Raw genomic sequence first — 13,351 nt, 5'->3', positions numbered from 1 at the left:
CGTGCTCAGTCACTCGATCACACCCTGACCCCTTGGACTATAGCCCACCAGGCTCCTCTTGTCCATGAAACTTTCCAGGCAAGAATGTTGTGGTGGATTGCCATTTTCCTCCTCCAGGGCATCTTCCTGACCCAGGGATCAAACCCACATCGCTTGTGTCTTCTGCATGGGCAGGCAGATTCTTTACCACTGCACCACCGACACCACCTGGGAAGCCCAATGAGTCCCATTCTCTTTCTAAATCTTACCTCACTGTTTTTAGGGGTTTTTTTTTTGGGGGGGGGAGGAATTTCTTGTATGGTGTTTTCATATTCTCTTATACTTTGTCACTGCCTCCGAGACATGTTTTCTAGACTCATACTTTAAAAATCTCTATTCATCACTTCCTGTTCTTTCTACTGTTTTTTTAAAATAAATAAACATGTATGTTAGTTAATGTTAGTCACTCATTCATGTCAGACTCTGCAACCCCATGGACTGTAGGAGGTTGTAGCCCACCACTCTCCTCTGCCCATGGGATTTTCCAAGAATACTGTAATTTCCTTCTCCCGGGGATCTTCCTGATCCTTGAACTGAGGTCTCCTACATCTGGGCCACTAGGGAAGCCCAAATATGTATTAAGTCTCTTTTTTAATTTTTTAGTTAAAAAGTGTTTTATTGAAGTATTTATTGCTGTTGTTCAGTTCACTCAAGGTGAGTGCCTTGAAATACACAGACTGTTCACTGCTCTGATGCTGGCTGATACTGTGACTTGTGTGTGGTGGACACGCACAAGCTTGGGATGAAGAAGTGAACTCACTGAACCCTGAGTGACCCCATGGAGCTGTCACTGAATGATTCATTTTTCATCCCTTTCCTTTTCTGCCACAGATAAGAATGAATGCCTGAACAGCACAGCGTGCCCACTGACAGCCACATGTAAGAATACTCAGGGAAGCTACTTTTGTGTCTGCAATCCTGGGTTTGAGACTCCTGAGGGGAGAACTCAATTTATTGGCTCCAGAGGAACTTGTGTAGGTAAGCAGATTCTCTGACACCTTCAGGGGAAAACTTTCTAAAAGAAAGATTTGACCAAAACAAATGATGAAAAACAAACAAATAATCAGTATGGCTCTGACTTCAAAATGTTAATAACCTTTAAATTCCTCAGTATCTAAACACTGTCATTTGATACAGCTGTTCATATGTGTTTATGTGTGCATAACATGTATGTGTGTGTGCTCAGTTGCTCAGCCGTGTTTGACTCTTTGTCACCCCATGGACTGTAGCCCGCCAGGCTCCATGGGCTTCTGCAGGCAAGAATACTGGAGGCAGTTGTCATGGCTGCTTCCTCCAGGAGATCTTCCGGACCCGGTGATAGAACCTGTGTCTCCTGTATCTCCTGAATTGGCAGACGGGTTCTTTACCACTGAGCAGAGATGCCTTCCATCAAATGCGCAGCTTCTGTTAAAGTAACCACAAAGGCTCTCCCTAGTGGCTGTCAATTTATTGATATTTTAACTTGTCATCCTTACTTCTATTGAAAAAAATCCAAAGATAGAGCAATTCAATTAAAAAACAGAAAGACAAATTCTTTTTCAAAAGAATAGCTGCATATACATGTATAACTTGGAGAAGGAAATGGCAACCCACTCCAGTATTCTTGCCTGGAAAACTCTATGGACAGAGGAGCCTGGGAGGCTACAGTCCATGGAGTTGCAAAAGAGTCAGACGTGACTGAGCACGCATGCACGTGTATAACTGAACCAATTTGCTGTACACCTGAAACTAACACAATATTGTTAATCAACTATACTCCAATACAAAATTTAAATTTTTTTTAAAAAGGACAACCTGCTGAATTGGAGAAAATATTTACAAATTATGTGATGGATAAGGGATTAATTTCCAAAATATACTAACAGCACATACAACATCAAAAAATTTTTTTAATTGATTAAAAATGGACAGAAGATCTGTATAGACATGTTTTCAAAGACATACAGCTGGCCAACAGGCACATGAAAAGATACTCAACACTGCTGATCATTAGATAAATGCAAATCAAAAGCACAATGAAATACCACTTCACACATATCAGAATGGCTATCATGGAAAAGTCTGCAAACAACAAATGTTGGAGAGGATGTGGGAATGTAAATTGGTGCAGCCGCTATGGAAAACAGTATGGAGGTTCCTCAAAAAAACTAAAACTAGAGTTACCATATGATCCAGCAATTCCATTCCTGGATATATATCTGAAGAAAGCAAAGACATTAATTTTAAAATAGCAATAGTATTTACAATAGCCAAGATACAGAAGCAACCTAAGCATCCATTGACAGGTGAATGGATAAAGAAGATGTGAGATATATAAAGAGATAGACAGATAGATATAGATATATACATGCAATGAAATACTACTCAGCAACATAAAGAATGAAATTCTGACATTTACAACAATACAGACTAGAGAGTATTATACTTAGTGAAATAAATCAGACAAAGACAGACAAATGCTGTAACGTATTACTTACATGTGGACCCTAAGAAATAAAACAAACAGATGTAAATAACAAAACAGAAACAGATTCACAGATATAGAGAACAAGCTAGTGGCTACCAGTGGGGAGAAGAAAGGGGGAGCGGCAAGACAGGGGTATAGAATTAAGAGGCGCAAACAAGTATGTATAAAATATATAGGCAACAAGGATATATTGCCCAGCACAGGGAAATATACCCACTACTTTGTGATAAGTTTAAATGAGGTATATAATCCATAAAAATATAGACTCACTATATTATACACCTGAAACTAACACAATATTATAAAAAAAAACCACAAAAACTATACTTCAGTTTTGGGCTTCCCTGGCAACTCAGATGGTAATGAATCTGTCTGCAATGCCGGAGACCCAGGTTCGATCCCTGGGTTGGGAAGATGCCCTGGAGAAGGGAATGGCAACCCACTCCACTATTCTTGCCTGGAGGATTCTATGGACAGAGGAGCCTGGCGGGCTACAGTCCATGGGGTCACAAAGACTTGGACACTAATGAGCAACTAACACACACACTCACATACTTCAGTTGGCCAGCAGGCATGACTGAGAAGCAGAAATCCCATTTGGAAAGAAAGCTGGGAGAAAAGTTGGGAGGGAAATTTCTCCAAATTCAGACTGTGAACAAACATTTCATTTCTTTTTTTTTTTTTTTTTGAACTCTCATTCTATTTCTAGGAATCAACCGTAGTTCCCCTACCCCAACCCAAGTTACATTTTCAGAAGACCATAAACAACAGGTATGTTCCCATCTTTGTAAATCTGTTTGGTGCCCACCACCAGTATGTGGAAATAAACAATAATTACAAACAAAATACTCTCTAGGGGGAATATGCTAAAATATAAAACAAGGATTCAAATCAACCCCCCAAACCCCACCAGCACATACACACATAATGGTCTCTGGGGATAAAAATATGTTTCTTGATATTAATATTTTTAGATCTCTCCTATTTCTTCCATATTTTATGCTTTATCTATTGCTTTCATTTTGAGCAACAAAGTATTGTTTGGGGAAAACATGGCAGCCATGAAGTGTTCTCAGTCAACACTAGCTTTGTACAGAATTAATTATAAAAAAAAAAAAAAAAGAAGCACCCTGGGACTTCCCTGGTGGTCCAGTGGTTAAGACTTCATGCTTCCAATGTGGGAGGCATGGGGTTCATCGCTGGTCAGGGAATTAAGATCCCTGGCCAAATCGCATGATCAAATTATTTTTTAAAAAAGAAGCACCCCTATGCCCTCAATTTAATCATTATTACGATTGATATAATTTCATTGCTGCAAGTACTGTGTGTTATTGTCAATAAATCTTTTAAAGGTGACCTACAAAACAAATACATGTTACATTAAGACAATAAGGAAACCAGTATGTACACCCATAAGATGAATTTTCAAAATCCAGTCCTTTGTTTCATTAAAAGTTATCTGTAATTTGGTCTAAGTTGTCCAGTGTCATATATACCTTATAGGAATTAAAAATCCTGACTTCTAGACCATTTAGGTCAAAGTGCACTTTTGGAAAATAGACTGTCTCTAATCACAGTCAAGAAGAAAGGTAAATATGCTATGAAGATTGTTTTTATTAAAAGAGACAGTGGAAGAACCTGTCTACATTATTATATATTATATACAAAGGTTATGTATAAATAATGTTATATAGGAACACAAATATTTTAAATAAAATATACAAAAACAGAAATAAATGTTAATATTTTGACTATTATGAATGGTTCTTGGTTATTATTATGTCTCCATCCCCTAAAGTTAATATATTTGAATTGCCTCTTCTCCAATTTTAATTTATTTTGATTTTGTCAGTGGGAAAAAAGGGATTAGCTTGAGAGTTTAGATTTTATTATATTTAGGCACTTTTAACACTTTGGTTCTTTAGAAATTATTTTTGAGGATAATGAGGTGGGTGTTGAACTGATTCATTCTTTTCAAATGGATGCCCACTAGTCCCAAAACAATGTATTGAACTTTATTTACATTGTGTATGTGTCAAACTCCAACAAGTGTGTTTAATTTTGCAGTCTTGCATTCAAAGGTATGTCAGAGTATTTCTCTGCCAGGACCAACTGTTTTAATAAAGCTTCTGAGGACTTGAGAACAACCTCTGGATGCTTCTAACTGAATGAAAGCCAATGAGATATGTTTCTATTCTTTCCTTTTAGGACACCACCAAAGACCCAAATAACACAAGGATTAGCTCTGTTACCATGGTGACAAAAGGAGTACCAGAAGATAACAATGTCACACTTAAGTTACAGGTTTGAAATCATTCCCAGTTTCTGTGAATGTTTTCTCAGAGTAGATAATTCTCCATCTTTTTCTTCCTCCAATATGCCTGAAGGAATTAATTATAAATTAGGTGGGACAAGTTCTTTTTCCTTTCTGTCTCCACATCACAGGAGGAATGCAAACCCCACAATAGATTTTTACCTTAATTCCACTGGCTACAGAGGTCTCTCCCTTCCTAATTTTCTGAAAATAAGCATTTTCCCATATTAGATGACAATTGATCATTTCTGTAGGGGTACACTAAAAAGCTCTAAAAGAAAGCACAAATGCAGGGGAATTAAGAAGAAAAGCAAAGGTGAAACCAGGCAGCATGGGCACGTTCTCAGTCTCTCAGTCGTGTCCGACTCTTGGCAACCCCACGGACTATAGCCACCAGGCTCCTCTGTCCATGGGATTTTCCAGGCAGGAATACTGGAGTGGGTTACCATTTCCTCCTCCGGGGGATCGTCCCCACCCAGGAAACCAGGTAGAAGGTGATGCAAAATCTAGGACCAGTGAATTAAAAACATTCAATTACTTCACAATGGAATGAAGTGACAGTGTAAAGGTCTGAGTTTCTTCCAGCTTTGTTTAAACATTCACGCCTTTTCCCTACACTGTTCCCTTCTTCTGCTATTAGGCAATGGGAATAATCCCAGAGAAAGCTCATAGTTGTGGAAGCTTCGAGAAAGGTCTGGAAAATAAAATCTGTAGTCTTAGCTTCCTTTTATGATTTCCTCCTAGACAATAGTCATTTTCACATCCATTATTTTTTGTTTATTCCTCAATATTTCATTCTTTTTAAAAAAATTTTAGTGGCATATCACACTATTTTGTTTATTCCTAGGTATTCTATTCTTTTTTTAAAATTTTATTGATGTATAGTTGATTGACAGTGTTGTGTTAGCTTCCTGTGTATAGCAGAGATTCATATATATATATATATATATATATATATATATTCTTTTTTTTTCAGATTCTTTTACCATATAGATTATTACAGAATATTGAGTATAGTTCCCTGTGCTATACAGTAGGCCCCTGTTGCTTACCTGTTTGGGTAAACAACAGGTGTGTATATGTTAATCCCAAATTCCTAAATTGTCTGTGAGTCTGTTTCTATTTTGTGAGGACACTCACAATTTTTAAATTTATTTTTTTCCATTGTGGTTTATCACAGGATAGTGAAGGTAGCTCTCTGTGCTCCACAGTGGGACCTTGTTTTTAATCCATCCTTTGTATCATAGTTTGCATCTGCTAATCCCAAACTTCCAGTCCATCCCTCTCCCAACCCTCTCCCTCTCGGCAACTACACGTCTGCTCTCTACGTCTGCACGCTCACTGTTTGTATGGCAGGAAATAGCCGATTCTTTTGGCAACTTCAGCAACACCATCAGCGAGTCATCTCAGAGACGCAAGGAAGAAATTGCCCATTTAGCGACACAGTATCTTCACAGAGTGCAATCGGCAGCCTATGAAGCTGCCCTCAATCGACCCACAGGAGGAATGCTGAGGAAAGAGTCACAATTTATGGGTAAGCTGTGGTCATAGATACTCAGGCAGACTCTCAAACTTAATTGGGTTCAGGAAATGCTGGTTGAGCTACAATTCCATTGCCAGAAAACAGCCTTCTCTTTCTTTACACTGGCAAAATCTGTGTATGTACTTGACATGAAATATCTTATTTCTCTTCAGAACCCTAAGTTTCATTGGATGAGGCTTGAAAGTTCATTTGACTGGACCATCCATTCATCATTCAGGTCTAACCTATTTTCAAAGTGAATCTTTCGTGGCTGCGTGTACTGTCACTTTTAATCCAAGAGTCACCCTAGAGTTATGTACAATCTTTATCAAGGACACACTGAAGGATAAACCAGCCTTTAGTTTTAGAATCAATAAAAGTTGGGGGCATAAGCAGCACCTAGTAAAGTGTCTGGTGCTTCAAAGCATTTACTAATCATCAAACGAATGACTGAATATATGGGCAGAAAAAAAATGTGGTGTTATCATCAATTAGAGGATAAGATTCCACTTTTTTGGAAAGCAATTATTTTATTGAAATATAGTTTCCCCCTTCCATATCCTTAAGTTTTCAGATATTTTTCCCCTGATGACATTATGAGTAAGCAATGGTTCCTTGCTGTAGTTTTATGTGCATTTCACTGATTACTAATGGACTAGAAGTCTTCATTTTATGCTGGCCATTGGATTTCATTGCTGTAATTATTCTGATCTATATTCTTTGTTCATTTCCCCTTATCCAGTTGTTCTTTGTCCATTATATTTTTGGTTTTTATCTTATTGAATTTTAGGACCTCTTTACATATGATGGACTTCATTTATGTTTCTAAATATCTTCTGCCAATCTGTGGTTTCTTGAAAGGACTTTTGGGTGAAGATGTTTCCACTTTTGATGTAATCACATCTTTCTGTCTTAGAGATGTGGGGAGGGAGATAGCAAATGCCAGGGAAGCAGTTCGTGATGCTAATTAGACTGATTAGAGTAGGCTTGGAGAGGAGGTGAGATTTGTAAGAAGACTTGAAGGAAAAGAAGGAGTGAGCTACGTGCATATCTCATGGAGAATGATCCTGGGCAGAGGGGTTGGGGTGAGCATTCCTGGTGCACTGGAGGTACTTGCAGAGTGTCTGGAAATGACTGGTCAAGGAACTGATGTAAGGCAAGATCAGACAGGGTCTTCTGGGAATTGTAACAACACTGGCTTTTATTCAGGGAGACCCTATCTGATTCACATTTTGAAAGGATCCGATTGGCTGCTCTGGAGGAACAGTGAATGCAGTTATGTGACTGGGATCAGCCAGGATAGATCTACTGGCGGTCTAGATGAAGTCAGTGCTCCCAATCAGATTCACACCAACATTGGTGTCTTTTCAGCAAAAAGGTGAATTTGCTGCCAGGTTTGAGAGAAAGAGAAAGGTTGGTGCTAAAGTTGATTAATGTGTAGGTGATTAAAATATTTGGCTTGTTCAAAAGAAAAGAGACAAAAGAGTGAGTATGGAGAGATGGAGGGAAGGAATAAGATGCCTTGTGATTCTTTCTTAAATTAACTTTTATTGGAATATGGTACTTTACAGTGTGGTGTTAGTTTCTACCGTACAGCAAGATGAATCAGCTACATATCCTCTTTTTTTGGATTTCCTTCCCATTTAGATCAACACAGAGCACTGAGTAGAATTCCCTGTGCTGTAGATTTTATGTGCATATGTACAGTAGATTCTCATCAGTTATCTATTTTATTTGTTGTTATTGCTTAGTCACTAAGTCGTGTCCAACTCTTTTGAGACCCCATGGATGGTAGCCCGCTAGGCTCCTCTATCCATGGGATTTCCCAGGCAAGAACACTAGAACACCAGATTCACCATTTCCTCACCAAGGGATCTTCCTGACCCAGAGATTGAACTCGCATCTGTGGCATCTCCTGCATTGGCAGGCAGATTCTTTATCACTGAGCCACCTGGGAAGTCCATAGTATCAATAGTAACTGACTTATATGCCTTGTTATTCTTCAGCATGTATCAAACTAAGTGAAAAAGTGTATGATTAGTAAATAATGGCCTTTTAAACTCTTTAATTAAGACCTTCTCTTGAATGGTAGTGTGGTCAAAAGGAAAGATATCAGTCTCATGATTAGAAGAGATGAGACAATCTCATGCCAGCCTCACTCAACTCTACCATATTGAATCTGTTACCTCCAATAAGAGACTGGGTGCCCAAATAAAGCCAACAGCTTCTATGTGTCCACTCCAACTCCAGCACCCAAGCTCCAGTTTTCATTTGAAGCTCCCACAGTTGTCAAGGGCTTCCCTGATAGCTCAGCTGGTAAAGAATCCACCTGCAATGCAGGAGACCCCAGCTCAATTCCTGGGTTGGGAAGATCCACTAGAGAAGTGATAGGCTTCCCACTCCAGTATTCTTGGGCTTCCCTTGTGGCTCAGCTGGTAAAGAACCTGCCTGTAATGCAGGAGACCTGGGGTGGGAAGATCCCATGGGGAAATTCCTACAGAAATTTCTACCCACGCCAATATTCTTACCTGAAGAATTCCATAGACTGTATGGTCTATGGGGTCACAAAGTGTCAGACACTCCTACAGTCATCATTTTCTTAAATTTAATTTTTATTCATTTTTTTGCCACACCACGCTGCATGTGGAATCCTAGTTCCCTGACCAGGGATCAAACCTGTGCACCTTGCATTGGGAGCATTAGTCTTAAATACTGGGCCACCAGGGAAGTCCTTGTCATTTTTAAAAATGAGATGGACAAGGAGATTATAATTTAAAACAAGTGTTTATAAAGATTTCCAATATTCACACAGATTTTTTTGTTTTTTAGTTATTGAAGCGCTGACTATCAAGAACAGCTGCAAAACAGAAAACGAGATGGTTAAATTACAGACTGAAAAGGAGACAATGGACATCGATTGCAATGTTGTCACTGGAGGAGGAACTGGAGGTAACGGAAATTACCTAGACTATCTCAACATCTCTAGAACTGGGGGCAGGGGAAATTTACTTTTATTTTTTATTGAATTATATTAATAATTAATACACAATACTATACTAATTTCGGCTGTACAGCAGGCTGATTTGATACTTTTATACATTATGAATGATCAACTCACTGTGCAAAATTGTTGCAATATTACTGACTATATTCTCTGGTATAATTATATCTTTGTGACATATATAATTCCAATCACCCATCTTCTCCCCATGCGCCCTTCACATTCTTTCCTCTGGAAAACACCACTTTGTTCTCTGTGTCCATGAGTCTGTTTCTCTTTTGTCTTGTGTTTTAGATTCCACATAGATGTGAAATCATGTGGGATTTGTCTTTCTCTGTCTGACTCATTTCACTCAACATAACATCATACCCTCCAGGTTCATCCATGTTGCGGCAAATGGCAAGACTTCTTTCTTTTTTGTGGGTCCATCTAGACAAGGCTATGGTTTTTCCAGCAGTCATGTAAGGATGTGAGAGTTGGACTGTGAAGAAGGCTGAGCGCCAAAGAACTGATGCTTTTGAACTGTGGTGTTGGAGAAGACTCTTGAGAGTCCCTTGGACAGCAAGGAGATCCAACCAGTCCATTCTAAAGGAGACCAGTCCTGGGTGTTCTTTGGAAGGAATGATGCTCACTGACTCAATGGACATGAATTTGAGTAAATTCCAGGAGTTGGTGGTAGACAGGGAGGCCTGGCGTGTTGCAGTCCATGGGGTCACAAAGAGTCGGACACGACTGAGTGGCTGAACTGACTGACACTAAAAATGAAGCTGGGAGGCCAGAATGGGGAGCTTTCATGCAGGACAACTCCACATCCATTACAGGAAGAAATGCCAATGATAGACCCAAAAGAATCATCAACAAAGACTCATCATTTATAGTCTCCAAAAGGAAAAAGTATACATAGCATCTCCAGGAAAAGATGTGTATCATGCCTCCTAGAAGAAATCCACTTCCTAGCAACTCAGTCAGTGAGAACCATCATCACTCTGAACTCTCACTTTTCTCCAAGGGACTTTGATTCAAAACAACCTCTTGCAACATCCCCTCTTTTCTCCATGTTTCTTTTTTAAAATAATGTTTCTTTCCTTTGTTCATTGGGCTTGCCTATGGTTTCTGCCATGAGTTGTTTGTCCCAAATTGTAATTCTCTGCTACACCCAGATAAACCCCTCCTTTTTTGCCAGGAAAGTAGTTGACTTTTATTTTTAAAATCAGTACTAGAATATTTTAAACAAATAAAAATATAAAGCATATTGTAAAAAAAAAAAAAAAAAGGAAGGAATGATGCTAAAGCTGAAACTCCAGTACTTGGCCACCTCATGCGAACAGTTGACTCATTGGAAAAGACCCTGATGCTGGGAGGGATTGGGGGCAGGAGGAGAAGGGGATGACAGAGGATGAGGTGGCTGGATGGCATCACCGACTCAATGGACATAAGTTTGAGTGAACTCCAGGAATTGGTGATGGACAGGGCGACCTGGCGAGCTGCAGTCCATGGGGTCGCAAAGAGTCAGACATGACTGAGCAACTGAACGGAACTGAACTGAATATTCCATTGTGTATATATACCACATCTTTATCCATTCATCTATGGAGGACACTGAGGCTGCTTCCATATCTTGACTATTGTAAACTGCTGCAAGGGACACAGAGGGTATCTTTTCTAGAATCCAGACAGAGCCTTATCATCCTGCAAGTGGAAAGGCTTTGAAATCTCCCACATCTCTTTTTCATGGATGTATGATCTAACAAAGTAGGATTTAGGATTCTACATTCCGTATTTGAATTCTTAGAGACTTGCCAGATAAATTCTTAACTTTGGCTACACATTCCCCCATCTCCTCCTCAGGTTGATCGTATCCTTGCTTCCTTTCAGGTGCTGTGGTCTTTATTTCTTACAAGTCTTTCGGGTCCATCTTAGATGGCTCCTTTGCGTCTAAGGAAAACCTAACTCTTGATGAAAAGCTGGATCACTTTCAACTGAATTCCAAGGTGATAAGTGGTACCACAGGATGCAAGAAGAATTGTTCCCTGGCCAAACCTGTGAACTTCACATTTCACCATATACAGGTGGGCAAGTATATCAACTTGTTTGAGCACCTAGAGATTTCTACCAATCACACCTGTAAACCCAGTAGTGAAAAAGTATGGTTTTTGTAGTCAATTCTTTCTCCCTAAGCTGGTTTATCAGGAATTGCCAATGGAGATTGGAAATTCAGCCCAGTGCTTGGTTACTAGCTACTCCAAAAATTACGTGATGGGAATTATTCCCTCAACAGACTAAGAAGTGATAAAAACTGTAGCCTTATTTACTGTTGGGAAATGAACAGATAAAGACGACTCTGCAATCCCATGGACTATAGCCTGCCAGGCTCCTCTGTCCATGGGATTTTCCAGGCAAGAATACTGGAGTGGGTTGGCATTTTCTCCTCCAGGGGATCCTCCCGACCCAGGGATCAAACCCGTGCCTCCTGCACTGGCAGGCAGATTCTTTAGCACTGAGCCACCTGGGAAGCCCAAGATGTTCACAGTAAGGTCTCTTAAAGTGAAATCATCAAGTCACATACTTTAAGTATGTACAGTTATATTTGTCAAGTATTCCTCAATAAAGCTGGAAAAAATAAAAGGCTCAAAACATTAAAAGTCAGATGAGAGCTTCCCTGGTAGCTCAATGGTAAAGAATCCACCTGCCAATGCAGGACACATGGGTTCGATCCCTGGTCCAGGAAGATCCCAAATGCCTCAGGGCAACAAAGCCCCTGTGTCACAGCTACTAAGCCTGAGCTCTAGAGTCCTCGGGCTGCAAATACTGAGCCCACGTGCCCCAGAGCCCATGCTCAGCAACAAGAGAAGCCAGCCATCACAGTGAGAAGCCCACGCACTGCAACTTGAGAGTAGGCCCTGCTCTCTGAAACTAGAGAAAAGCCTGCACAAAACGAAGACCCAGCACAGCCAAAAATAAATAAATATGCAAATTTTGAAGTCAGATGAAAGAGGTTTTTTTTTTTAACATTTGGAAAAATTTCATTTCTGACCCAAGAATTGAAACTTGAGCCTCTAATTAATTGAAGAAGAATTTGAAAATACATTATCTGGTCTTCTAGTTCTAAGTAGAAGATACTTTATATAACAAAGTCTATATTGAATATGGTATCTTGCACTTCAAAATTTGTTGAGTGTAGATCTTATAGTGTTCTTACCACAAAAAACAAGCTGAAACAAAGGGACACAAGAAACTTTAGGAAGTGTTGGGTAGGTTTTGTTACTTTGATGGTGGCGCTGGCATCACAGGTGTTTGCATATGTCCAAATTCATCACATTTTATGTAGCGTGTGCTGTGTGCTCAGTCGTGTCTGACTCTTATGACTGTAACCCTTATGTATGTAACCCTTATGACTGTAACCGTGCTCCTCTTTCCATGGGATTGTCCAGGCAAGAATACTGCAGTGGGTTGCCATTTTCTACCGCAGGGGATCTTCCCAACCTAAGGATTGAATTCACGTTTCTTGTGTCTCCTGCATTGGCAGGCAGATTCTTTACCTTTGTATAATAATTACACCCCAGTATAGCCATAAAAAAACTGAATCCTATGACTTTTAAAACACATTAAAAATTGCCCTCACAAGATATTCAATGTAGGCCCCTGTGCTATATATTAGAACCTTGCTGTCTATCGATTCTAAATGTATAGTTTGCATCTATGAACACCAAACTCCCAGTCCATCCCTCCCCCTTCCCCCTCCCCCCGGCAACCACAAGTCTGTTCTCTATGTCTGTGAGTCTGTTTCTGTGTAAACACAATTTTGCAATAATTATAAATGGAAAGTAACATTTAAATTGCATTAAAAAATTTAAAAACAAAAACTTTAGTATAAAAAATTTTATTGGAGTATAGTTGATTTGGAATCGGTGAATTTAACTCAGATGCTCATTATATCTACTATTGTGGACAAGAATATCTCAGAAGAAATGGAGTAGCCATCATAGTCAGCAAGAGTCCCAAATGCAG

At 39.5% G+C, this 13,351-nt stretch overlaps 1 protein-coding gene across 1 annotated transcript in view; it reads left to right on the top strand.

The window, feature by feature from the left end:
- The window catches only part of LOC129624517 (adhesion G protein-coupled receptor E1-like), a 47,845-nt gene extending 38,197 nt beyond the window's left edge, over window positions 1-9,648 (top strand). The window contains exons 3-8 of the mRNA XM_055542585.1: window positions 871-1,017; window positions 3,216-3,277; window positions 4,715-4,810; window positions 6,177-6,354; window positions 9,172-9,291; window positions 9,638-9,648. Coding sequence (XP_055398560.1) covers window positions 871-1,017; window positions 3,216-3,277; window positions 4,715-4,810; window positions 6,177-6,354; window positions 9,172-9,291; window positions 9,638-9,648 — 614 coding nt within the window. The remainder of the gene's footprint in view (window positions 1-870; window positions 1,018-3,215; window positions 3,278-4,714; window positions 4,811-6,176; window positions 6,355-9,171; window positions 9,292-9,637) is intronic.
- Window positions 9,649-13,351: the final 3,703 nt, after the last annotated feature.

The sequence above is a fragment of the Bubalus kerabau genome, chromosome 1 (assembly GCF_029407905.1).
Source record: "Bubalus kerabau isolate K-KA32 ecotype Philippines breed swamp buffalo chromosome 1, PCC_UOA_SB_1v2, whole genome shotgun sequence".
Classification (NCBI taxonomy): Eukaryota; Metazoa; Chordata; class Mammalia; order Artiodactyla; family Bovidae; genus Bubalus; species Bubalus kerabau.
The sequence above is the reverse complement of the archived record's forward strand: the minus strand, read 5'-3'. Positions and strand labels throughout refer to the sequence as shown.